The following is a 27,189-nucleotide window of genomic DNA, read 5'->3' on the forward strand; positions in this document are numbered from 1 at the left end:
AATTCAGGCAGAGCCTGAGGGACTCAAGAAGCATGTATAGGCTGTCCAATATAAACTCCATAATGTAATCATTGCCAAAGAGAGAAGAGGACTGGAGAGGGAAGGGAAAAGGCACCCAGAAACGTTGTTCCCCAAGACCTTTTATTTTTCTATGTTGGCAGACAGGGTTAAATGTTCTGCTCCCGAACTCCGATCACAACGCATCTTAAGAACCTGGGTTCTTGTTCGCATCCCTGCTACCCTGTGAACTCAGTGAGGTTGGCCTTTTCTTTGCTATATTCCCGCAAATACATAGTGAGTATTCAACATATGATGGTTGAATGAACGAATGAACAAAGGACTGGTTGACTTGGAGCTAGTACTGCATCTCAAGTCTACATTTATGAGACTAGACACAGAATAATGTGCAGATTTTGACAAATTTATTAAAACTCTGGAAGCTTGGGTTTCTCACGATCAGAGGACAGTCGCAGATAAGACCGCGAGATTTATGAAAGGGCCCAGAAGCAGCCTCAGAAACGCGGGAGGCGGGGCTTGTGCCTGCTCCGACCACACCCCCTCGCATTCTAATAATCCCGCCCATGGGCCCGCCCCCTCCGGCCCGACATGCAACTCTAATTGGTGAGTTCTCCAACTTGTCTGAGGACCTCGGCGCCTATTGGGTCAACTACTGAACCCGGGTTGCGCACTTCCCGGCGTCGGGAACGCGGAGCGGACGTAGGCTTGCCGCCATTGCGGTGCGAGCGAGCGGCGGGCTGCGAGTTTAGGGGGCTGTAAGGGTGCGTAGCGGTCTTTAAGGGCTGGCTGCGGGAGGCGTGGAGGGGTCAGGCTGAGCGGCGGGAGGGATTGGGCCGGGCCGTGCCTACTCTGAGCGAGGCGGTACTGCAGGCCGCGGGTATCGACGCGTTCCTGCTGCGCCTCTTGTAGGCCCGGGCCCTGTTACCCCTTAATTTTTTTCTTCCGCCGCCCCCCAGATTCTCCGGACATGGCCGGAGTTTTTCCTTACAGAGGGCCGGGTAACCCGGTACCCGGCCCTCTAGCCCCGCTGCCGGACTACATGTCGGAGGAGAAGCTGCAGGAAAAAGGTGAAGAACGCGTGCGGGAGCGGTGCCTACGGGCCCGGAGATGTAGGGACTGGTGTGCGCGCGTGCGCATCGGGTTTGAACCCTTTCCCTTTGTTTTGGCAGGTGTCAAAACATTAGGCGTTAGCGCGGTTATTAGCCCCCTCCCTCATTTATTTTTTCACCTGATCGGGTCTTGAAGAACGTCTGTCATTTGCAGGCACTGATCTAAACAACAGAGATAACAGTAGCGATGCAGACAGAATCCCTGCCCTTACAGAATTTAAATTGCAATGAAGAAAATAGAAAATAAAAAACTTAAAAGTCTGTAATAAAAATGTTAGGCAGTGATACATGTGATGAAGGAAAAAATAAAGCAGAGTGAGTTGATGAGAGAATTGGCTGGGAATCTTTCTGGATGCTGGCCTCTTTTTCATACATCTTGACAGGAGCCTACCCTAGGGCAAGAGGTGGGAATGAGTAGGCTAAGGGTCCCTTAACTGAGTTCAGTCCCTTAAACTGAAGTATCTTTGTAGCCCGAAAATGGCAGCAATTACAGGCCAAGCGCTATGCGGAAAAGCGGAAGTTTGGATTTGTGGATGCTCAGAAGGAAGACATGCCCCCAGAACATGTCAGGAAGATTATTCGAGACCATGGAGACATGACCAACAGGAAGTTTCGCCACGACAAAAGGGTCTACTTGGGGTAAAGAACATTTTTTTTTTTTTGGAGTCTGGCCCCTTTCCCTTCTCGCTGTCCTATAAGTTGTAGTCCTGGATAGCTGCTCTATCATTTGGGACATTAATCTTCTAGGACAGCCTGTCTTGATGATTAGAAGAGAGGAAACCACTAGGGTCCTGTGATAGTTTCCAGATTTTCCAGTTATGGTCCAGATTTTACTTCCTGATCTGGGACTGGAGCTTTAATTTGTGCTGTTGGTGCTATGCTAAGATGTCCCTGTCTTTGAATGGATTGAAGCCCATAACAGGACACTTTGTGCATTCTTCTTGCCTGTCACTCCTCAGTGACCAGAATGCTCAGGTTTGGGAATAGTTAACTCCTGAGGTCTCTATACTCTTGTTTGTCTATGGCCTAAGCTGGGTTAGTACAGATGCCGTAGCAAATCCCTTTTCCATTTGGACATAAAAATGTTAGCTACTTAATGAACTAGTCTAAGACAGCCATGGAAGTTTTGTTTATTTCAGAACTATTTCTTGAGAACTGTGCTAGGTGCAGCGGAGCACCTAGCAGTGAACAGGAAGTGGTGGCCTTTCTGGAGCTTATAGTCTAGTGGCGTGACAGACATGAGACAAATGGTTACAGTAAAGTATCTGACTACTTTATTATTTATGGGAATGTACAGAGAGAATAGAAAATGAGACAGCTTAAAAGCTGCCTTTAGATGGAGAGCTGTTGATTTAGAGGGACTGAAACCCAGTATTGTGGTACTGTGAAGTTTAAGACTGGCACAATTGGAGAGGAGGAGCAGAGTTCCTGGTCATGGATGGCCTGTGTGCTAAATTTGGGAGTTGCACTGTAAGGCAGAATTTTCTGTGGGATACGATACTGTTATACCATGTTGCTTCTCTGCGTGGAACAGGTAGGAGAACATCTTGTGATTTCTAATCATCTCTTCCTAATGCTGCAGTGCCTTGAAGTACATGCCCCATGCAGTCCTCAAACTCCTGGAGAACATGCCTATGCCTTGGGAGCAGATTCGGGATGTGCCTGTACTCTACCACATCACTGGAGCCATCTCCTTTGTCAATGAGATTCCTTGGGTCATTGAACCTGTCTACATCTCCCAGTGGGGGTAAGAAGGGCCGGAATATGGCGTGTGGTGGTGGTGGTGGTTGGGAGGCATTGGGTAGAAACCGTTGTGTGACATTGTTGGCTTCCAGGTCAATGTGGATTATGATGCGGCGAGAAAAAAGAGACAGGAGGCATTTCAAGAGGATGCGTTTTCCCCCTTTTGATGATGAGGAGCCACCTTTGGACTATGCTGACAACATCCTAGATGTTGAGCCGCTGGAGGCCATTCAGCTAGAGCTGGACCCTGAGGAGGATGCCCCCGTGTTGGACTGGTTCTATGACCACCAGCCATTGAGGGATAGCAGGAAGTAAGTGGTTGGAATAATTGCCACTCTTGTGAGAGTTTTGGAAGTCCAGGGGTCCTGAGAGAGCAGTTGGTAGTGTGGTTTGGCTGGCTGGTGTACCTGTCTGACGTGGGCCTCTCTTTTTTTCCTTAGGTATGTGAATGGCTCTACTTACCAGCGCTGGCAGTTCACACTGCCCATGATGTCTACTCTCTACCGCCTGGCCAATCAGCTCCTGACAGACTTGGTAGATGACAACTACTTCTATTTGTTTGATCTGAAGGCCTTCTTTACGTCCAAGGCACTCAATATGGCCATTCCTGGAGGCCCCAAATTTGAACCGCTTGTTCGAGATATCAACCTACAGTAAGTTGGAGAGAGTAGGGATTTTAGGCATCTTGGCTTGAATCAAATCTACTCTCGATCCTTAAGATCCATTGTAACTTCTGAACTCTTCAACTAGTCTGCTCATCTTTGATTTTGTATCCTAGGGACGAAGATTGGAATGAATTCAATGATATTAACAAGATCATCATCCGGCAGCCTATCCGCACTGAATACAAGATTGCTTTTCCTTACTTGTACAACAACCTTCCGCACCACGTCCACCTCACCTGGTGAGAGAGCTGAAACACAGCTGGGGGGAAAGAGAAGGCTGGCGTTTAGGTTGGGCCAGGGGAAGGGCCCTTGGCTGACTTTGCTTTTCATTTTAGGTACCACACTCCTAATGTTGTGTTCATCAAAACTGAGGATCCTGATTTGCCAGCTTTCTACTTTGATCCTTTGATCAACCCAATTTCCCACAGGCACTCTGTCAAGGTGAGAGGAAGGGACGTTTGACCTCACCTCTTCAAAGAGAAATTTCCTGAGGTGTTACTAGATAAAAATTCATCAAGAGGGAGATGTATTTTCCATCCTGTTAAGTGGTTCCACTTGAGCTATAAGCTAATTTGAGAGTCTGGCACTTGGCTCAAACCATGGTATTGGTATAATCTTGGTTTCTGTGATTATCCATCTGGGCTTTATCGTTACTCCTCTGGGACTATATAGTTTATTCTGGTTTGTTTCCATTGTGTTCTTGTTTCCTGTTAAATCCTTTTATTGAGGTACAATTCACATACCATACAATTCACCCATTTCAAATCTGTAGTTCAGTAGTTTTTAGTTTATTCACAGTTTTTTGCAACCATTAATACAACAAATTTTAGAACATTTTCATCATCCCAAAAGAAACCCCATTCCCATTAGCAGCCACTCTCCATTTCCCTGAACCCCTTTGCCTAGTCAACTATTAATCTACTTCCTGTCTCGATAGATTTGCCTACTCTGGACATTTCATGTAAATGGAATTATACAGTATATGGTGTTTTGTGACTGGCTTATTACACATAGAATAGTGTGTTTCTGTTAAGTGTTTATCCCTTTAATATATTTGTTCTTCTAAATGTAGAATAACGTTTTTGATGTTCATCCATGTTCCATTGTGTTCTTAACATGAACACGTCTGCTTCCCCAAGGCCAGTTTTTGGATCTTGGGCAGGAAGTGACTGTAATATTTACGTCTTATGGTATTGGTGCTCCTTTGGGAGGCCTTTTGTGGTGAGCCAGTTGGGGTGTAAGGAGTAATGTTTGCTTGCCTGGTTGGCCCTTGCTTGTTCTCTGCTCTCTTGGCCTCCTTTGCCCTGGCCCTTTAGGGCTTCTCTTATCAGGCAGCCCAGTTTCCATGGCAGATATAGGTACTCTGTGTGGCCCCAGACAGTTTCCCTCTTATCCCAGGTCTCTGCCCAGTTCAGTGAGAGCTGAACCCTTGGGGGTTCTTCTTTCAGAGCCAAGAACCATTGCCAGATGATGATGAAGAGTTTGAGCTCCCAGAGTTTGTGGAGCCCTTCCTGAAGGACACACCCCTCTACACAGATAATACAGCCAATGGCATTGCCCTGCTCTGGGCACCACGGCCCTTCAACCTACGCTCTGGTCGTACGCGCCGGGCCCTGGACATCCCTCTTGTCAAGAACTGGTAAGGCTTCTTTCTACCTAGGGGTATGGTAGTGGATGTGTAGGAGAAAAGACTTCAGATGGGTGCGCATGCAGCCTTTACCAGAAGGGCTGGAAGGAGAGATGGGCCAAGCTCTTGCGGATTTGTTTTCCCAGGTATCGGGAGCATTGTCCTGCTGGGCAGCCCGTGAAAGTGAGGGTCTCCTACCAGAAGCTGCTTAAGTACTATGTGCTTAATGCCTTGAAGCACCGGCCCCCTAAAGCCCAGAAGAAGAGGTAAGGTGCCTGAGGGCCCCTGCTCAGACTTCTTTTGTTCCAAAGGTAATCTGGGCTTACTGTCACTCTCCTCCTCATTCCCACCCCAGGTATCTATTCCGCTCCTTCAAAGCCACCAAATTCTTTCAGTCCACAAAGCTGGACTGGGTGGAGGTAGGACTCCAGGTTTGCCGCCAAGGCTACAACATGCTCAACCTTCTCATTCACCGTAAAAATCTCAACTATCTGCATCTGGACTACAACTTCAACCTCAAGCCTGTCAAGACGCTCACCACCAAGGTGCCTGCAGTGGACCTTATGGGTCTCCCGGGCCTGAGGGATGGACTGGTTTTGCTCTGTCCCCCAAGGAAGGCTTACATCCAGTCGGGACCATTGCTGATTAATGTTTTTTCTGTTCTTGGCATCTTCTCCAGGAAAGAAAGAAGTCTCGTTTTGGGAATGCTTTCCATCTGTGTCGAGAAGTTCTGCGTTTAACTAAGCTGGTGGTAGATAGTCATGTGCAGTATCGATTGGGCAATGTGGATGCCTTCCAGGTAAGGCTAGGTATCCCCAGCCCCTGTCCTAGGTGGGGAAGCTGGGAGGAGCTGGCTGTAGCTTAAAGCCTGTGGCCCTTGTGTTGCAGCTGGCAGATGGATTGCAGTATATCTTTGCCCATGTGGGGCAGCTGACGGGCATGTACCGGTACAAATACAAGCTAATGCGGCAGATTCGCATGTGCAAGGACCTGAAGCATCTCATCTATTACCGCTTCAACACGGTGGGACCCTGCCCCTACACTCACTGTCTCAGATCCATTTTACCTTTTACATCTAGTCAGGGCGCTCTCCAGGGACCTATTTGGAGAGAGACTCTGAGTGTGTTATTATTGCCCTTTGTGAATCTCAACACATCTCTCCCCACCCCCCCAAAGGTCTAAATAGGGAATTTTAGTTACTGGTTTCTGCCTTAAAATTTCTCATTTACCCTGTTTTTAGATGTTGAGGTCCCAGAGTTTGTCATTTTTTTTTTTTTTTCACCGTCATACATGTGCCCCTCCTGCCCCATCTTTGCCCAATTTTGTTTCGTCGTTTAAATGAATTGCTAACTTGCATTCTTGACTTCTGCTTGGGCTCATAGGGCCCTGTAGGGAAGGGCCCTGGCTGTGGCTTCTGGGCTGCTGGCTGGCGGGTCTGGCTGTTTTTCATGCGTGGCATTACCCCTTTGCTGGAGCGATGGCTCGGCAACCTCCTGGCCCGGCAGTTTGAAGGTGAGTGTTTTTCTCTGTGTTCAGCTTCTCCCATTATCTCTTCAAGGGTGAATCATACATATTCCTGTTCTGTCCCCTACCCTTGTTTGAAACAGAGTCCCTTTCTGCTAGGTTGCCTCTAAGTCCCATTGTCTAATGAGTCTGACCTACTGTTCCATTTCTTATTTCGTTGTAACCATGGTTAGTAAGAGGGGCCTGAAGGTAGAGACTTTATTAAAAGCAGTAAACCTTGTTTTTAATTACTTTCACTTCTAGGCCGACACTCGAAGGGGGTGGCGAAGACTGTCACAAAGCAGCGAGTGGAGTCACATTTTGACCTTGAGCTTCGGGCAGCTGTGATGCATGACATTCTGGACATGATGCCTGAGGGGATCAAACAGAACAAGGCCCGGACAATCTTGCAGCACCTCAGTGAAGCCTGGCGTTGCTGGAAGGCCAACATTCCCTGGAAGGTGGGTGTCTCCCCATCTCGGAGGCGGCATGGACTTCATCTTCCTGGGGTTGGGATCACCACTCCTAGGCGTCGTTAGGGGGCCATGTGGCTCCCATCAGCTTGCTCATTGTGCGTTTTGCACTTGCAGGTTCCTGGGCTGCCAACGCCCATAGAGAACATGATCCTTCGATATGTGAAGGCCAAGGCTGACTGGTGGACCAACACCGCCCACTACAACCGAGAACGGATCCGCCGTGGGGCCACTGTGGATAAGACTGTTTGTAAAAAGAACCTGGGACGCCTCACCCGGCTCTATCTGAAGGCAGAACAGGAGCGGCAGCACAACTACCTGAAGGTTGGGCAGAGGAGGCTGGGCTGGGTGTGGGGGCTGGGCAGGGCGTGGACTCCAGAGTTTAGCCCAGGCCTTGTGCTAGAGGGATTGGCTACAGTGGGAGGCTAATTATTATGTCCACCTTGCAGGATGGGCCTTACATCACAGCAGAGGAAGCGGTGGCAGTGTATACCACCACTGTGCATTGGTTGGAAAGCCGTAGGTTCTCACCCATCCCATTCCCCCCGCTCTCCTACAAGCATGATACCAAGTTGCTCATCTTGGCCTTGGAGCGGCTCAAGGAAGCTTACAGGTGAAGAGTGGAGTAGATAGGTTCCTGTGGGCAGGGGATGGGGGAGAACAGCATCGTCCTCAGAGTCCAAAGGAAGGGTTAGCCTCAGTCCTTTCTGGGTTTGACTTCCTCTTGGTTTTCTTGTTCACCTTCTATTATCTTGTCAGTGTGAAGTCTCGGTTAAACCAGTCTCAAAGGGAGGAGCTAGGTCTGATCGAGCAAGCCTACGACAACCCCCACGAGGCATTGTCCCGCATCAAGCGTCATCTCCTCACACAGAGAGCCTTCAAAGAAGTGAGTGAAGTGCCCCCCAAGTTTCTTTTGGCTCTGCTATTCATTCATGGCACCCAGGGGGGCAGGTTACCTCAGGTGACTGGTGGATTGGTTTGAGCCAGCTTCCCTGTCCCACAGGTGGGCATTGAGTTCATGGATCTCTATAGCCACCTGGTGCCAGTGTATGATGTAGAGCCATTAGAGAAGATAACTGATGCCTACCTGGACCAGTACCTTTGGTATGAAGCTGACAAGCGTCGCCTTTTCCCACCCTGGATCAAGCCTGCTGACACAGAACCACCTCCTCTGCTGGTTTACAAGTGGTGCCAAGGTAGAACTTCTGGGGTCACCCTTGAGGAAGGGAGGTGAATTGAGTTCTACATCAAAATTCTCCTTTAGGCAGCATAATTTGCTTACTGTCTTGCTGCATGGTACCAAGGAAATAGTGTTGATGTCAAACTGAGCAAAGCAGACACTCCTAGCCATCCAGATGAGTGAACAGAGCGGTAGTGCGGTTGGGTTCTGGACTAGATAGCTACCATAGGCAGGAGTCCCAAAAGGGAATGTTGAACCTGCTGGAGACCTGTCTTGCTTACTTCTCAGGCATCAATAACCTGCAGGACGTGTGGGAGACAAGTGAGGGCGAGTGCAACGTCATGTTGGAGTCACGCTTTGAGAAGATGTATGAAAAGATCGACTTGACCCTGCTTAACAGGCTGCTGCGACTCATTGTGGATCATAACATAGCCGACTACATGACAGCCAAGAACAACGTCGTCATCAACTACAAGGTGTGTCTTAGGGGCCGGCTAGCAAGGAATTGGCGGGCAGGGTCTAGGCCCTGAGTTAGGGTCTGCTGAGGGGACGACAAAAGAAGATGGGCCCTGGGGAAGCCTGGGACGTGGCCATGGGATAAGCGTGTTATAAGGTATATCTTTCTTTGTAGGACATGAACCATACAAATTCATATGGGATCATCAGAGGCCTGCAGTTTGCCTCATTCATCGTGCAATACTATGGCCTGGTGATGGATTTGCTTGTGTTGGGATTACACCGAGCCAGTGAGATGGCTGGGCCACCTCAGATGCCAAATGACTTCCTCAGTTTCCAGGACATAGCCACCGAGGCGGCCCACCCCATTCGTCTCTTCTGCAGATACATTGATCGCATCCATATTTTCTTCAGGTGAGGGCTGGCCTGGATTCTTATCCTTGCATGGCATTGAGGCACATGCCTGGCCTCTGGAAGCAGTTGTACCTTACTTGACTTTCTGCTGGGTTGTGGCAGAACGAGATTCCATGAGGAGGGTGGGGTTGGGGGTGGGCTCCATCTGGGGAGCTGTAGGTCTCACGGGGTCCTGGTGTATTTGGGCCTCAGCAATGTACCTTGCCTGGTGTAGGTTCACAGCAGATGAGGCTCGGGACCTGATCCAGCGTTACCTGACAGAGCACCCTGACCCCAACAATGAAAACATCGTTGGCTATAACAACAAGAAGTGCTGGCCCCGAGACGCCCGCATGCGCCTCATGAAGCATGATGTCAACTTGTGAGTCTAAGTGGGCGCTGCAAGGACATCATCCTGAGGGATTCAGAGAACAGTTAGGGGGAATTCTGAGGTGGTGGCCTGGACGGGAGGAGTGTGCTCGGGCGGATATCATCAGTCTGGCCTTTGAGGGAAGTTCCTTCCAGGAGACTGATGTGACCGTATATTCTCTGTGGCAGGGGTCGGGCAGTGTTCTGGGACATCAAGAACCGTCTGCCACGGTCAGTGACTACAGTTCAGTGGGAGAACAGCTTCGTGTCGGTGTATAGTAAGGACAACCCCAACCTGCTGTTCAACATGTGTGGCTTTGAGTGCCGCATCCTGCCTAAATGCCGCACCAGCTATGAGGAGTTCACCCACAAAGATGGGGTCTGGAACCTGCAGAATGAGGTACAGCCTGGGAAGGGGGCTAGGAGTAGCATTGCTACCCAGGTACCTCTGGGGCCAGTGTGGGTGAGGATCTCTGGCCCAGCTTTTTATTATCAGTCAGCTGCGCCTTGTGTGGGCAGGGCTTAGTGGTGGTCCGAGTTGGTCTTTGTCCCTGTGGCAATACCAGAGACAAGTTAGCCTTGACCTTGTGGTTTAGGTTACTAAGGAGCGGACAGCCCAGTGTTTCCTGCGTGTGGATGATGAGTCGATGCAGCGCTTCCACAACCGTGTGCGTCAAATTCTGATGGCCTCTGGCTCTACCACCTTCACCAAGGTAGGTCACACAGTCGGCCCAGGCTTTCCTTATGTCCTCTGCACATCTCACATCCCTTTCAGCTCCTCTCCTGGTTTGCTCCCCTTCCCAGCGCTGTCCACTGTGCCAGGGTCCATGCTTTATGTGTCAAATCAACTCACAGTTATTTTCTGAGAATTCCCTGTAGGAATTCTGCGGCTTCCTTCTGTCTACTCTAAATTAAGGCAAGAGTAGAAATTGGATTTTTAAAATTTGAACAAAAATCACTGTTTTTGCCTCTTCCCAGAGGCCAGTTATTCAAGTCATATAGCTCATCTTTTAACCAGTAACAGTGCGCGTGGTACCTCAGTGTTTTATTTCTCCTTCACTTGCTTCCAAAGGCCCAGCTCAAGGCAGCTGGGATTGAAAAAGAATAATTTGAGGATTGTTAACTGTATATTTAAGTTTTTGCAAAGTTTAAAAGTCATCTTGCTCTTTCCATTGTCTTTCCATGGCATTATAATGGTGCACGTAATGTCCTGGCAGATGCTGTCAAGGGCATCAATAATGCGAAAAAGAGGGAAATGCCAGCTTCTTATTAGGCTCTGCTCCAAAGTCGTTGTCCAGTTTCTAGCTGTGATGATGAGGCAGGTTACTCTGCCTCATCACTGATGATCTTGGAGCTGGGAAAACCGTGAACTTCTCAGGCTGGTTAAACAGAGGTGCTGTGATCAACCCCCGATTTGATGTGCAACTCAAAAATCTAGAAAAATGGCAGAATAATCGGCACCAACCTTATCAGTTTGGTTTCCTTATACTGACAACTTCAGCTGGTATCATCGTCCGTGAAAAAGCAAAAGCAGAAAACACACAGGAGGGAAAATCCTGAGATTCTTTTTCTAGGAATGTAATACATATATGGAAATAAAGTGCCTCAGTGGATTAAAAAAAAAAAATCACTTCATCCTGGTTTCCCTTAGAATAACTTAGCTGTAGCCTTTTTTTCTTTCATTCTGACCTTCATATCCCTTTAAATGTGCAGCACATACAGAATGCTTTAAATTTTTTAGTGATGCTTTTGAGGACATGTTTTCTTATCTTAATATTCCTTACCTAAAATTCCACATGATACATTTTTTTGGAATATAGTGCAAAGAAAAAGTTCGTCTTTTAGGTTAGATTATTCCTTCTGAGAGTCAGATAACAGGAATTATGTTATTCATTCCGTTGGTGTTAGTTGCTAACTACTGCATTCAAGGCGTTATGCACGCCCTACACATAAGAGAGAATTGCTGCCTTCATTGAGCTCATCTACCTCGTTAGAGACACAGGCGCATAGTTGGGAGAACTATACTAGGATGCAGTGTTTATAGAGCGATTATATTATTTGGGAATCTGTGAGAACACTTTAATGAGTGTTAAGGAGAGAAAAGTCTTCCTGAAAGAAATAACGTGATGAGGCAGTGAGGGAGGACATACCTTCAGCCAGAAGTATGGAGAGGTAACTGGCATGGTATATACAAAGTTGAGAGTTCGCTGGAGTAGAATTGTGGAGTTGGGACGCTTACAGATGGAGGCTGGATAGATCATCAAGAGCCAGCTCCTGGAGGGCATTGCATGTCTCATTAAGAGTCCTGTACGGGTTTTAAGCATGGGAGTGGCTTTTTGAGATTTCTGTTAGGTGGTTCACTCTTACAGCTGTGGGGAATTGGAGTTTAGAGGAATAGGATATGAGGTCAGGTTTGGGGACTACTGCCAAAGTTCAGAGAGAAATGATGACAGCAGTGAAAGTAGAGATGAGAGCAGAACATTTGATAAGGAGTTATCAGGTAAAATCAGCAGAGCTTCATTTTGGTGGGATGCCAGTGGGAAAGGAAGAAGTCAAAATACTCAGTTTTTGGTACGGGTGACTAGGAGGATATTGGTGCCACCAACTAGAAGACTAAAGGAAGAAGAACAGGTTTAGAGAAAATAAATGAATTTAGGATGTAAAAAGTTTGAGACTCCTGAGAACATCCAGGTGGAAGTGTCCAGCAGGTGTTTATATCGCGTTTCTTTAATTCCAAGATAAATATATACCTATATGTGTGTATCTTTTCCCTTAGTGGTACCTCTTAAATTGATGATCTCTTAGATTTGGTGAAAAATACTATGCGTTTGAAGTTCCAGGGAGAGAAATGAGGTGAGAAAGTAAGAGCAGTCAGGAGTAACTTAGAGGTTCCTAAAGAATGTCCAAGTGGAGATAAGATACTTTACAGTCGGAAGCTTGGAGAATATGTCTGGGTTGAAGATATAGATTTAAGAGTCTGTCAGCATAAGGGAGATGGTTGAAAGCTCAAGCGTGAGCAGGATTACCTAGGGAGAGTATAAGGAGTGAGAAGGGCAGAGGGACGAGTTTGGAACCATTGAGAACATGGAGTAGCAGTGTAGCCAGACTGGGGCAGAGTGGGTCATGGGAGCCAAGGCTATCAGGAATGGGGTAACCACTTAACAGTTACAGTTGCCTAAGGGTACTTCAGCTAGATAAGGTCTGAAAAGTAGCCATTGGATTTGGCAATCAGGACGTCATTGGTGACCTTAGCAAGAGCCGTTTCAGAAATAGTAGGGATAGAAGCCAGATTGCAGTGGGTGAGGCTTTATGGGAAATGAGAGGGTGCAGACAGCAAGGATTGTCGATTTGCTAGAGTAAGAGAGGGAAGGACGTTACATGCCAACTAGAGGGAGATGTAATCCGGGCAGGTTTTTTTTTTTTTTTTTTTTTAATTTTATTTTATTAAATTTATTGGGGTGACAATTGTTAGTAAAATTACATAAATTTCAGGTGTACAATTCTGTATTACATCATCTATAAATCCCATTGTGTGTTCATCACCCAGAGTCAGTTCTCCTTCCATCACCATATATTCTGGGCAGGTATTTTTAAACGAGTGACTTGGGTGTGTTTTCATTAAGGAGCCAGTAACAGTTCATAGTGTAATAGAAGTATGATAACCTGAATTGGGTTAGTGTAAAGGGCAAGCGGAGGGAAAGATCCTCTGAACCTAGTAGAAAAGAGGTTTGGATAGATGTGAATGTAAATAACAAACCTTGAATTTTTTAGCTTGGCCTGGGCTTGAGTGAGGGGCGTGGGGTGCTGGACTTCAGCTCAGTGGTGAGGGTATGATAAGATTGTTGAAGAAACTCTGCTGAGGGTGCCGGTGGGTTTCAAGAAAATGAAGACAACTCGAAGTGAGGGTGAGTTCTTCCCAGGGGCACTCAGCTGCTCAGTGACAGGGTGCAGAAAGTGGATAGATTATAGTGGTGATTCAAGTTTGGGGTTCTGCCAGAGAGCTGTTGTGGAGTGGTAAGGGATTGGATACAGGGGAATCAAGGGTGGTGGCCCTTACTGGAATCCTGGATTGTGGGAGGGTTCAGAAGGAAGAGACTAGTGGCCTTAGAAAAAATAGGGATCAGTAATCGTCCAGGAAACATTCTTTACCTTAAAGTGTTGATTGCATCATTGGGCATTTTGTAGTTTGCTTTCTTTTTATATTGGTCTTTTCAAAGAACCAGCTTTGGTTTCAGTGATTTTTGTTTTTCTCTTTTCTGTTCATTGAACTAGAAAATTCATTCATGATTTATACTCTTTGTTTAATTTGCTTTTAGTTAAGGTTAAATGTTAGATGATCAATTTTGGACCTTTTTAATAGACACAGTCAATACTGTGTAATTGCCTTGTGAGCACTGCTTTGGCTGCATCCCTCAAATTTTGATAGGTTATGTTTTCATTTTCATTCAGTTAAAAATATTTTCTAATTTCTCTTGTGAGTTTTTATTTTACCCATAGGTTATTTAGAGGTATGCTGTTTAATTTTCAAATATTTGAGGGTTTTTCAAGTATTTTTCTGTTACTAGTTTCTAGTTGAATTCCGTTATGGTCAGAAAACATACTCTGTGTAATCTTAGTTTTTCAAACGGGTTAAGACTTATGTTACGCTAGCATATATGGTCTCCATCGGTGACTGTCTCATGTATATTTGAAAAGAATATATTTTGCTGTTGTTGGGGTAGTGTCTTATAAATGTCAATTAGATCCAATTGATTGATTGTATTGGTCAAGTCTTTCTATATCCTTAGTGATTTTTTTTTCTTTCTGCTTGTGTCAGTTACTGAGAGAAGTATTGGAAATCTCAAACTACAATTGTGGATTTATTTTCCCTTTCAAGTCCTTTTTTGGGGAGGGGGTGCTTCAGAGATACTGTTTGCTTTAGTAAAAACACCCAAGCTTACAACATAAAGCCGTGTGACATTTTTCAAGACAAGTAATATATATTTTTTTGAGCATGGAAGAATGTCTGAAGTTCAGACTACTCTGGTATCTTTAAAATATTTAGTCGGAACAAAATTACCCACATAACAATTAGATAATAATTGTTTAAAAAGGCAAATAATCAGTCGAGACATTTTGTTGAACACAGTGGAAAGTTGGTCAGTGTAATTGGCTTGCAGATGGAAAACCAAGGAGTCATCCAGGATACTCACAGACTTAGGGGACTTGGGATACCAAAATGCAAACTGACAAACCTTTTGTCCAAGGAGCAGTGAACCTGCATGTGGGTGACGACCAAGGACTGTGCCAGGTGCAATGCTGTATCGTGTACTTGAAGAGACAGCTAGAATTAGAAACGGCCTTTACAGCTGGCTCCTACATAAACACTTCTATAGCTAGTAGCAACTCCGTTTATACCCCTGAAAGAACATGTATTGTTCACATACTTGGGCATAATTATATGGTTTTTTGAGTTTTATGCTTCAATGGGTCCATCATGTTTTGCTTCACATATTTTGAAGCTCTTGTTATTTGGTATGTAATGTATTTGGGATTATTATGTCTTTTTAATGAATTGATTCCTTTATCATTATGAAATGGCCCTCTTATTCCTGATAATCTCTGTTCTGAAGTCTGTTTTGTCTAATGTCAGTAGTGCCACTCTAGCTGTGTTTTGTGTTTGCATGGATGTCTTTTTCCATCCTTTTACATTTAACCTGTATCTTTATAATGAAAGTTCATTTCTTTTTTTTCAAATTGAATATTTTATTAACATGGTAGTTGTCTAAAGTTCATTTCTTGTAGACAGCATATACAGAGGGTGCCAAAAAAAAAAGTATACACATTTTAAGAAAGGAAAACTGTATTAAAATTGTAATAATATGTATCAATAACAAAAGGTGAATACAAGTTATGTTTGACTTCTGCAATTACAAGAGTTGTTCAAAGTGGTTACCATCAGCATCTAGACACTTCTGATTATGGCAAACTACTGCTTGAGCAACGTTGACCAAAGTGTCCACTTGTGTACATTTTTTTGGTACCCCTGGTAGTTGAATCTTGCTTTTTTTTAAAATCCAGTTTGACAGTCTTTGCCTTACAAATAGTCTAAACACTTCAATTAAGTTTAATAGAACTATCAATATAGTTATGTTGAAATCTGACATCTTTGTTTTTTATTTTATCTGCATTTTTCTTCTGTTCCAGCTTTCTTTTGGATTGAGTGGGGTTTTTTTCATGATTTTAATTTATCCTCACTCTTTGTTTATAGGCTAAACTTCTTTGTTTTATATTTTTTATTGGGTGTTCTAAGGTTTACAGAATACATCTCTGACTTAGTACAGCCTACTGTGACCATTACTCTGCTACTTATATCACTTTCCACATAGTTCGAGGACCTTACAATAGTACGCTTCCATTTACCCCGTCATTCTTTGTAATATTTTCATCATGTTTTAATTGTATGTGTATTATAAACACAATACTTTGTTACTATTTTTGCTTTAATTAAACAGCCTTTTTCTTTTATAGAAATTACAAAATGAGAAAAAATGTCTTTATATTTTACTCACATACTTACTATTTCTGGTATCCTTCATTATTTTATGTAGATCCAAATTTCCATCTATATTGTTTACTTTCTACTTAAACATTTCCTTTAACGTTTCTTACAGTAAAGGTCTATTGGCAATGAATATACTCTACTTCTGTTTGGAAAAGTGTTTTGCCTTCATTTCTATTAGTGTAAACCATTATTTTCTAATGCAGTTTTACAATGTTATTAATCCCATCAGAGTGTGTGTGTGTGTGTGTGTGTGTGTGTGTGTTTACTAAGTTCTTTTCTTCTTTTTTTTTTAATTGGGGAATATTGAGGAACAGTGTGTTTTTCCAGGATGTCAAGTAGTTGTTTTTCAGTCTGTTTTTCAGTTTTTCAGTTGTGGCAGGCGCAACTCAGCTCCAAGTCAAGTCGTTGTTTTCAATCTAGTTATGGAGGGTGCAGCTCACTGGCCCATGTGGGAATCAAACCGGCAACCTTGTTCAGAGTTCTAACCAACTGAGCCATCTGGCTGCCCCAGTTTTTATTTCTTCCATTAATTTTTAATAGGTTTTTTTCTCATCCCTTCTCCCTCCTCCCCCCAACCCTGGGATTACTTACTGTATTTAATCTTATTTTAACAGTTTATATTGCCTCAATTCATTTTTTTGAGGTGAAATTCAAAGTGTTTTTCAGTATATTCGTAAAATTGTGCAACCATTACGCAGTCTAACTCCAGAACATTTTCATCACCGCTGAAAGAAACTAGACCCATTAGCAGTCACTCCCTATTGTTTCCCATCTCCCCTTCCCAGCCCCTGGCAACCATTAATCTACATATATGTAGAATCATACAACATGTGATCTTTTTTGTCTGGCTTCTTTCACTTAGCATAATAGTCTCAAGATTTCATCCATGTTTTAGTATGTATCAGTATTTCTGTCCTTTTCGTGGCTGAATAATATTGTATTATTTGGATATACCAAATTTTGTGTACCCATTTGTCAGTTGATGAGCATTTGGGTTTTTCCCATTTTTTGACTCCTAGGAATGATGCTACTATGAAATTTATGTACACATTTTTTATGTGGGCGTATGTTTTCATTTCTCTTGGGTATATATACCTAGGCATAGAATTGCTGGGTCATATAGGAACTGCCAGACTGTTTTTCAGAGTGACTGCACCATATCACATTCCCACCAGCAATATATGAGATTTCCATTTTTTCCATATCCTTGCTAACACTTGTCACTGTGTTATAGCCATCCCAAAGGGTGTTAAGTAGTATCTCACGGTGGTTTTGATTATACATACTCTCCTGATGACTGAGTTCAAATCTTTGTTCAGAACTAGGGAGAATATAACTAACTAGATAAGTAGTCTGTCTCCCCTGCTCACATGGCTCATCTATATTTACTTCTTTCCCACTTTCCCACTATCTTCAGATTGTGAATAAGTGGAACACAGCACTTATTGGCCTTATGACATACTTTCGGGAGGCTGTGGTAAACACCCAGGAGCTCCTAGACTTGCTGGTGAAGTGTGAGAACAAGATCCAGACACGTATCAAGATTGGCCTCAACTCGAAGATGCCAAGTCGGTTCCCCCCTGTTGTGTTCTACACCCCTAAGGAGTTGGGTGGACTCGGCATGCTCTCAATGGGCCATGTACTCATCCCCCAGTCTGACCTCAGGTAGGACTTGGCTGAAAATCTTGCTAGATGCTGAGGGAAGGGGTCTTTACTTTTAGGCTTCATTTTTTTCCTCTAATCTTGGTTATGCTCCAAAACAGGTGGTCCAAACAGACAGACGTAGGTATCACACACTTCCGTTCAGGAATGAGCCATGAAGAAGACCAGCTGATTCCCAACTTGTACCGCTACATACAGCCATGGGAGAGTGAGTTCATTGATTCTCAGCGGGTCTGGGCTGAGTACGCACTCAAGAGACAAGAGGCCATTGCTCAGAACAGGTAGGCATCCAGGAGGGCATAGCAGTCCTGTGGGGGGCGGGGAGTGACTGAGCCCTTCGTGAGGTTGGGGGCAGAGCCTGCCATATTTTTATGAAGAGAAGGAAGTGTTTATCCTTGGCCGGGGAGGTATGCTGAGCTCTTCATATAAGTATATGTTTGACTTGGATCTTTTTTCTTTGGCAGACGACTGACCTTAGAAGATCTAGAAGATTCATGGGATCGTGGTATTCCTAGAATTAACACACTGTTTCAGAAGGACCGGCACACGTTGGCTTATGATAAGGGCTGGCGGGTTCGAACTGACTTTAAGCAGTACCAGGTGCGTGGGAGGGATGATGGAGACACTCTTCCCGAAATTAGACTCCGTGGCCATCATGCTAACCTGGGGCAGTGGGCGTCTAGGAGCGTCACCATGCTTTCCTTGCCGTCTAGGTTTTGAAGCAGAACCCTTTCTGGTGGACACATCAGCGACATGATGGGAAGCTCTGGAACCTGAACAACTACCGTACAGACATGATCCAGGCCCTGGGTGGTGTGGAAGGCATTCTGGAACACACACTCTTCAAGGGCACTTACTTTCCTACCTGGGAGGGACTTTTCTGGTGAGGATGCTTTTTTCCCCTTATAGTGACCTGTTACAACTCTCTGAGCTCGTCCCTTGAGTGCCTTTTTCTATGGTGTCTCACAGACGCACCCCCAGGAGGTCAACAGCACTGTGGGAGAGGGCAGGTCATCACTTACATGATCTCTTCTGCTTCCCAGGGAGAAGGCCAGTGGTTTTGAGGAGTCTATGAAGTGGAAAAAGCTAACTAATGCTCAGCGATCTGGATTAAACCAGATTCCCAATCGTAGATTCACCCTCTGGTGGTCCCCAACTATCAACAGAGCCAATGTGAGTGTGGTTGGCAGGCATAGGAGATGGGAAGCTAAAAACAAGTGTTTCTGTTTCCTTAATTATGTCCTGAGAGCCAAAGTCTCTTGCTCTCTAGTGACACTGTCTTTTTCCTGTCAGGTATATGTAGGCTTTCAGGTGCAGCTGGACCTGACTGGTATCTTCATGCACGGCAAGATCCCCACACTGAAGATCTCTCTCATCCAGATCTTCCGAGCTCACCTGTGGCAGAAGATCCATGAGAGCATCGTTATGGATTTGTGTCAGGTGGGCTAGAATTGAAGGGAGAGGAGGCCCTGAAAAGTCAGATCAGCTCCCTCTTTGGGGTATGGGAAATTCACCCTGGAAGCTCTGAGAATGAGACTTCTATTGTGCTACCAGGTGCCACATTTTCAGTGGGCTTCCATAACCAGTCATAACCTTTCCACTTTTGCCTCTAGGTGTTTGATCAGGAATTGGATGCACTGGAAATTGAGACAGTACAAAAGGAGACCATCCACCCCCGGAAGTCCTATAAGATGAACTCTTCCTGTGCGGACATCCTGCTCTTTGCCTCCTATAAGTGGAATGTGTCCCGGCCCTCACTGCTGGCAGACTCCAAGTAAGTGCCTTATGGCCTGGCCCCAGGCATCCAGGAACCTTAGTTTTATTCTAGCAGTACTTTCTTAGGAATTGTCTCTGCCTGCCTTTCTTTCTAACTGGGAACCAGTGCTGCCACTGGATACTATCAACATCCTCAGCCAGGTCTGTTGATTCTTGGGGAGGGGTGTCTTGCTGATCTGGCACAGGCTGAGGGGTTGGTGTTAAGATTTTGATATAGTAATTGAGAGTTCTTGTCGGAACGTTGGTTGTGCCAGTGGCTTCCTAGAAGCCTGTACTCCTGACCCATCTCTACCTGCAGGGATGTGATGGACAGCACCACCACTCAGAAGTATTGGATTGACATCCAGTTGCGTTGGGGGGACTATGATTCCCATGACATTGAGCGCTACGCCCGAGCCAAGTTCTTGGACTATACCACAGATAACATGAGTATCTACCCTTCACCCACGGGCGTGCTCATTGCCATTGACTTGGCCTATAACCTGCACAGGTAAGTTGAGGCTCAGAAGCATGTATTTTCCATCAGTCCTGTACTTTAACATACACGTTTTTACTTTGCCCAGGTGGGTGAGGTTTGGCTCGTTCCTTGTGTGGGTCACTGATTCTTCTCTGCCTCTGTGTACATGAGCAGACACTCGTCAGCCTGGCTGACAGTCTTTTCTTCCTCTATAGAGTTGCAGTTTGCTTTGTTCCTGGGGCTGCCAGCCTGGTCTAACTTTTCTTGCCTGTCACCTTCACAGTGCCTATGGAAACTGGTTCCCAGGCAGCAAGCCTCTCATACAGCAGGCCATGGCCAAGATCATGAAGGCAAACCCTGCCTTGTATGTGTTACGTGAACGGATCCGCAAGGGGCTGCAGCTCTATTCATCTGAGCCCACTGAGCCCTATCTGTCCTCTCAGAACTATGGTGAGCTCTTCTCCAACCAGATTATCTGGTTTGTGGATGACACTAATGTCTACAGAGTGACTATTCACAAGGTGAGAAGAGTTAGGGTGTGCGACGCTATAGATGCCTATGGGTGGGGGGCAGTAGAGCAAGTGTGTGCGTATTGGAATGAAGGCAGGATGGTTGTGTCTAGGCCGTGCTAACTGATGGAATTGTTCTTTAGACCTTTGAAGGGAACTTGACAACCAAGCCCATCAATGGGGCCATCTTCATCTTCAACCCACGCACAGGGCAGCTGTTTCTCAAGATAATCCACACATCTGTGTGGGCTGGACAGAAGCGTTTGGGGCAGGTGAGTAGGTTAAAGGATAGAGAGGCTGTAGAACCTTACTGCCTCTTGTTCTTTGGTATGTGCATGTGAGTATGTGAGAGGGAGAGAGAATCTCCTGTTTCTCTCTTTGAAAGATTGAGGGCATGAAGTATTCTATAGGAGGTTCAAGAGTATGTGAGTTCCTTCATTATCTACCAGCTGGTCTCTCTGTTTCCTGAATCTCCCATCTCTAACCTATTTTGAAAAGTCACCTTTCTAAAGGGAACAGGTATTCTTAAAACATCACTTTCTTCTCTACCTGAAAGCCTTTGATAGTCCCTTCTTGCTGAATTAACTCTTCTTTGGCTTCCTAGATACTCGATATCTGGCTGGGCTGTAACCTGTCCAGCCACAGCGTCTCTTCCTTTATAGCATATGTCCTCTTAACAATTAGTCCAGGATCCTAATATCCCAAAACCCTGGTGTTCCTCTCCACCTCTGTGGCTTTGCTCATATATCTTTCTAGAATGAACTCTCCTCTTCTGTTTATCACAGTCTTACTTGTTCCTTAAGACTTGTTTCTTTGTGTAGCTCTTTTTGACCTTTAGCCTTAATTTCTTTTGTCCCCAACATAGTGTGTAGTATAATCAGATACCAGCTTGTATGAGTTTTGTGCAGCCAGCTAGGTTGGGTAAGGCCACTTGACACTTTTACTTTACCTCTGAAGTATCTAACATTGAATAGCAGTGCACAATAGAAACATAGTTTATTTCAAGACTAGGATCTTCTGTTTGAGTTTACTTGGGAGGGTGGAGACTCAATTTCTATTTCCTTTTCTTTCTTTTCAGTTGGCAAAGTGGAAGACGGCTGAGGAGGTGGCTGCCCTGATCCGATCTCTGCCTGTGGAGGAGCAGCCCAAGCAGATCATTGTCACCAGGAAGGGCATGCTGGATCCACTGGAGGTGAGAAGTGGGTGAGGTAGAAGAAAGGAGGGCCAAGCCCTGCAGGCTCTGTTTCTAATCTTGGATTTTATCTTGTGTCAGGTGCACTTGCTGGACTTCCCCAATATCGTGATCAAAGGATCAGAGCTTCAACTCCCCTTCCAGGCTTGTCTTAAGGTGGAAAAGTTTGGGGACCTCATCCTTAAAGCCACTGAGCCCCAGATGGTTCTCTTTAACCTCTATGATGACTGGCTCAAGACTATCTCATCTTACACGGTATGAAGCCACCTCATGAAGAGGGTCACTTTAAGAGAAGTGGGTTTGGGGCCATGAGAAAATCTTGTGCCTTCGCTTTCCCCACAGGCCCCTTGTGGGCCATTATCACGTCTTCAACCTGTGGATGGGACAGGGACTCTGTGTTCTACATATCAAGTTGACTCATGGTGAGGGGTGTGGGGTGGCACCTTAGAGTTTGAAATCAGTTCCTGGGTTCCCGGAAAGGATAGAATCGAGGAGGGGGAAGAACGTCAAGGGGCTAACCTACCCCCACACGGCCCCTTCTCCTCCCAGGCTTTCTCCCGCCTCATCTTGATTCTGCGTGCCCTGCATGTGAATAATGACCGGGCCAAGGTGATCCTGAAGCCAGATAAGACGACTATTACAGAGCCTCACCACATCTGGCCCACCCTGACTGATGAGGAGTGGATCAAGGTGGAAGTGCAGCTCAAGGATCTGATCTTGGCAGATTATGGCAAGAAAAACAAGTGAGCGGCGGTGGGGAGACAGATGGGAGACCCAAAAAGGGTGGCATCACTGGCTCAGTGTATGGTTTGGGGAATTTTGAAACATTTGAGCCCAGAATCTGTTTCTCATTGTCTTGGAGATGCCTGTAGAAGAAAGGTAGGCAGTGTCTTCAGAAAGTGTAGGAAGTGAATGTGTTGTGGGGCTTAAGTCTGACTCTTGGGCATAGTTTCTCAGCAGAGGCACTGTTGTCATTTTGAGCAGGGCATTTCTTTGCTGTCCATACTTGACAGGAAGTTTCACACCCCAGGCCCCCAGGTACCACTGCTAATAGCACACGCACACTTTCTTCCCTCTCCGTCATTGTGGCAAGCAAGTGTCCATAGTTTTCCAGGGTGACAGACAGTACCAGCTCTGAGAACGTGTTTTAAGGTTTCTGTTTCTGAGAATTATCCTGTGCCAGGGCACTTTTTATCAAGGAAAAGTGGGAGGTATGGATGCTGAGCAGGTTTGAGCAAGGCTGAAAGGTGCACGTGCACAGGGCCTTCCCGGATGTGACGAGTCTTACCAGTATTAATACATCTCCACTTCACACTTCCTTCACAAGTGTCACTTAGGGATTGTCTGAGGTAAGAGTATGGGATCCTTGTGGTGTGACCCACACTGTCCCCACAGTGTGAATGTGGCGTCACTGACACAATCCGAAATTCGAGACATCATCCTGGGTATGGAGATCTCGGCACCCTCACAGCAGCGGCAGCAGATTGCTGAGATTGAGAAGCAGACCAAGGAACAGTCACAGCTGACTGCAACACAGACTCGTACTGTCAACAAGCATGGTGATGAGATCATTACTTCTACCACCAGCAACTATGAGACCCAGACTTTCTCATCTAAGACTGAATGGAGGGTCAGGTACTGTCAGGGGCTAAGGGTAGGGATGGAAAGGCCTGCTGGTGCTACGTAAGGTGCTTGGGTTGAGAAATGCTGACATCACTCTACCTGTTTTTTAGGGCCATCTCTGCTGCCAACCTACACCTAAGGACCAATCACATCTATGTTTCATCTGATGACATCAAGGAGACTGGTTATACCTATATCCTTCCCAAGAATGTGCTTAAGAAGTTCATCTGCATATCTGACCTTCGGGCCCAAGTAAGTGTGTTCAACCAGGCCACGGTGTGTACCCAACATTTTATGTGTCTAAAATGCACCTGAGGTATCCTGAAACTTGAGGTGCTGGTTTCAAGATTGATGGATAAGTAAATATACAAGGATAGCCAAAACAGCAAGGAGGGTTTTGGCCCCTACCAGATATCAAAACATAAAGTTAACAGCAATTAGAAGAATGATGTATTACTGGCTTAGAAGTTATTGGCATATGGTTATATAGCAGATAGTTAGAAACAGATTCATGTGTGTATAATAAATGTGGTGTATCAAGTCTGCAGGATTAAGGATTCCTTATGATGGAAAAGGAAGCTAGATCCCTGCCTCACACTACTAACAAAAATAAAATCCAGGTGGAGTAAAGATCTGAATGTAAAATACTAAAACTGTAGAGTATTAGAAGAAAATATTTATCACTTAGTGTTGAGATAGCCTTCTTAAGACACAAAGCACAAAAGCACAAACAAAATAACTTGTGTAACAAAGGGTACCACTAAAAACAAACTAAAAACAGAAAGAAAATATTTGCATAACCTAAGATACAATGGAGAAGGATCTAGAATAGGGAATTTCCAGACGTGGATTAAAAAAAAGAAGAAGATAGGGCCGGCCCAGTGGCTCAGGCAGTTGTTGCTCCCTGCTCCTAACTCCAAAGGCTGCCAGTTCAATTCCCACATGGGCCAGTGGGCTCTCAACCACAAGGTTGCCAGTTCGATTCCTCGACTCCCGCAAGGGATGGTGGGCAGCGCCCCCTGCAACTAGCAACGGCAACTGGAGCTGAGCTACGCCCTCCACAACTAAGATTGAAAGGACAACTTGACTTGGAAAAAAGTCCTGGAAGTACACACTGTTCTCCAATAAAGTCCTGTTCCCCTTCCCCAATAAAATTAAAATAAATAAATAAATAAAAACAACCGTCGAAGAGTGGGCAAAGAATATGCAGGTAGTTTAAGAAAGGAACCACAGATGGCAAATATATGAAAAGATGCTCATCTTTAATAATCAGGAAAGTTCACGTTTTATAAAACACCATCTGTGGCCTCTGGTTGGTGAATTGGAAAAGATTATTAATATTATGTGTGGGTGAATTTATAGGAACATAGGTTCTCTTTGTTGATGGCAATGTAAAATTTAAAATACCACCTAGAGGGGCCAGCCTGGTGGCTCAGGTGGTTGGAGCACCATGCTCCTAACACCTAGATCACGGGTTCAATTCCCACATGGGCCAGTGAGCTGCGCCCTCTACAGCTAAGATTGTGAACAACAGCTCTCCCTGGAGTTGGGCTGCTGCCGGCTGCTGTGTGTTGCCATGACAGGCCAGTGGTCAGCATGAGTGGTCAGCAGCCGGCAGAGCTGCTGTGAGCGGCCAACTGACTGGTGACTGGGTGGCGACCGACTGCCTCAGCCAGGGGAGCGCAAGGCTCATAACACCAGCATGGGCCAGGGAGCTGTGTCCTACACAACTAGACTGAGAAACGGCTTGAACCGGAGTGGGGGGTGTGGGAGGAGCCGAAGAAGGGGGGTAAAAAAAAAGCCACCTAGTGCTGGTTTTACAGATATGTTCACCTTGTAAATTCATGAGCTGTGTGCTCACATGCTCATTTGTTTATGGATACTATGCTTAAATAATGAACTGAGGAGCATGTGAGCAGTCTTTTTCCCCTGGATCCCACTCAAAGAGATTCTGATGTGGTAACTCAGATGAGGTCCATGTTCATGTTTTGAACAAGCACCCCAGGTAATTCTGATACAGGAGATTCTGACCACATTTTCAGAAACTGTCCTTTTTCTTGGAGAAGGGAAGGAAACAGAGGTCTAGGCTGGTACTACCATGTTTCCCCGAAAATAAGACCTAACCGGATAATAAGCCCTAGCATGATTTTTCAGGGTGACAGCCCCTGAACATAAGCCCTAAAGCATCTTTTGGAGCAAAGATTAATAACAAGACCTGGTCTTACTTTTGGGGAAACACGGTAAGAATCATTTTGGTTCTTGACCCCCTTTGTCTCCAGATTGCAGGTTACCTGTATGGGGTGAGCCCACCAGATAACCCCCAAGTGAAGGAGATCCGCTGCATCGTGATGGTTCCACAGTGGGGCACCCACCAGACAGTGCACCTGCCTGGCCAGCTGCCCCAGCATGAGTACCTCAAGGTCAGTGGGGGTGTGAGAGAAGGGGGGTTTCTGCTGTCAGGGTGGGGGAGGGAAGGCAGGCATGTTACTCTCATAGTCAGGTTCCTGTCTGCAGACAGGGCTGTAAATAGCTTTTCACTGCTCTTTGCCTATAGGAGATGGAACCCTTAGGTTGGATCCACACTCAGCCCAATGAGTCCCCCCAGCTGTCACCCCAGGATGTCACCACCCATGCCAAGATCATGGCTGACAACCCATCTTGGGACGGCGAGAAGACCATCATCATCACTTGCAGGTGGGCTTGAGCCCCCTTGTTAGAAGTGTGGTGGGGCTGGCATTGCAGGCCAGAGCCCAGAATGGTGGCCTGAGTTCTCACTTTGTCCTCATCCCTCTTCCAGCTTCACACCAGGCTCCTGTACACTGACAGCCTATAAGCTGACCCCCAGTGGCTATGAATGGGGCCGCCAGAACACAGACAAAGGCAACAATCCCAAGGGGTACCTACCATCGCACTACGAGAGGGTTCAGATGTTGCTGTCAGACCGCTTTCTCGGCTTCTTTATGGTCCCTGCCCAGTCCTCGTGGAACTACAACTTTATGGGTAAGTGGGGAAGTACAGGGAAGTGGGGGTGGGGTTAGGCCATCACATTTAGGGTCTGCCTCTGGTTTGGAGATGGCCCAGGGGCGCCAGCTGAGTAAGACAGGTGGGCCTTACTAACATTGGATGTTTTCCTCTCCCCCAAGGTGTCCGGCATGATCCGAACATGAAGTATGAGCTGCAGCTGGCAAACCCCAAAGAGTTCTACCATGAGGTGCACAGGCCCTCCCACTTCCTCAACTTCGCCCTTCTGCAGGAGGGCGAAGTCTACTCTGCAGACCGAGAGGACCTCTATGCCTAGTCGTTTCCTCCTCCTGCTTCAGATTCCCCAAAGGCTGGAGCCTTTTACTCCCCCACCACCCCCAGACAAGCTGGTGACATTCAGCAGCTTGGCCCCTTTTTCCTGTTTTGTGCCTGTTGTTGTGTTGTTCACCTCCTGATGGCTTGTAATCCTGAACTAAGTATAATAAATTTTGTATAAATTGGAATTTTTGATTTTTCTTTTCCTCAAGCTCAAATTCTGGGTGTAGAATTGGCAGGAGGCCGGACTTGGTAATGGCAAGATGCTGGACTCAGCTTTGAGGGGGCATGAGGTTCCGTATTCAGGGGCTGTGGGGCTAAGTTTCCCTTAAGTTCAGGGGACTGAGGTGAGGTTGGGCTTTCATAATCCTACTGCCTTGACCACATTCCCCAATTTTGCTCCCAAATACTTGCAAATCATCACCCCTTTTCGACATCCCTTGGAGCAGTTGCTGTCATTTTCTGATTTTGGAAGCTCGTGGCTTGTCTGCAGCTGTGGTGCCCAGCCTAGCCCCTTAAGCTTTGTGTCACTCCTGGTCAGGGAAATCGGCACAGGGCTGGACAGCTGGCTATCTCTGGCTGAGCTAGTGACA

At 45.9% G+C, this 27,189-nt stretch overlaps 1 protein-coding gene and 1 pseudogene across 1 annotated transcript; both read left to right on the plus strand.

The window, feature by feature from the left end:
* Positions 1-647: 647 nt before the first annotated feature.
* Positions 648-26,784, plus strand: PRPF8 (pre-mRNA processing factor 8). The gene is made up of 43 exons (XM_019755493.2): positions 648-779; positions 975-1,085; positions 1,598-1,766; positions 2,710-2,874; positions 2,963-3,181; positions 3,311-3,523; positions 3,649-3,774; positions 3,871-3,976; positions 4,984-5,174; positions 5,309-5,428; positions 5,518-5,707; positions 5,842-5,961; positions 6,051-6,185; positions 6,545-6,674; positions 6,930-7,126; positions 7,256-7,462; positions 7,588-7,751; positions 7,898-8,024; positions 8,142-8,334; positions 8,607-8,794; positions 8,950-9,188; positions 9,403-9,549; positions 9,726-9,936; positions 10,133-10,249; positions 17,498-17,745; positions 17,844-18,023; positions 18,207-18,342; positions 18,456-18,625; positions 18,786-18,915; positions 19,036-19,182; positions 19,356-19,516; positions 19,817-20,008; positions 20,259-20,496; positions 20,628-20,756; positions 21,563-21,676; positions 21,758-21,931; positions 22,226-22,419; positions 23,072-23,311; positions 23,410-23,551; positions 25,579-25,719; positions 25,854-25,993; positions 26,097-26,299; positions 26,443-26,784. The coding sequence occupies exons 2-43, from the start codon at positions 986-988 to the stop codon at positions 26,595-26,597; spliced, it is 7,008 nt and encodes a 2,335-aa protein (XP_019611052.1). The 5' UTR covers positions 648-779; positions 975-985; the 3' UTR covers positions 26,598-26,784.
* LOC141568947 (small ribosomal subunit protein uS8 pseudogene) lies at positions 10,741-11,211 on the plus strand (annotated as a pseudogene).
* Positions 26,785-27,189: the final 405 nt, after the last annotated feature.

The sequence above is a fragment of the Rhinolophus sinicus genome, linkage group LG15 (assembly GCF_036562045.2).
Source record: "Rhinolophus sinicus isolate RSC01 linkage group LG15, ASM3656204v1, whole genome shotgun sequence".
Lineage (NCBI taxonomy): Eukaryota > Metazoa > Chordata > Mammalia > Chiroptera > Rhinolophidae > Rhinolophus > Rhinolophus sinicus.

What these genes read in the sequence shown, in the direction of transcription:
- PRPF8 (XM_019755493.2), top strand. Translation starts at nt 986, where the DNA reads ATGGCCGGAGTTTTTCCTTACAGAGGGCCGGGTAACCCGGTACCCGGC. An exon ending in GACAGAAGCGTTTGGGGCAG is followed by an intron (nt 20,757 to 21,562) that starts GTGAGTAGGTTA and finishes CTTTCTTTTCAG; the next exon opens with TTGGCAAAGTGGAAGACGGC. An exon ending in GTGGAACTACAACTTTATGG is followed by an intron (nt 26,300 to 26,442) that starts GTAAGTGGGGAA and finishes CTCTCCCCCAAG; the next exon opens with GTGTCCGGCATGATCCGAAC.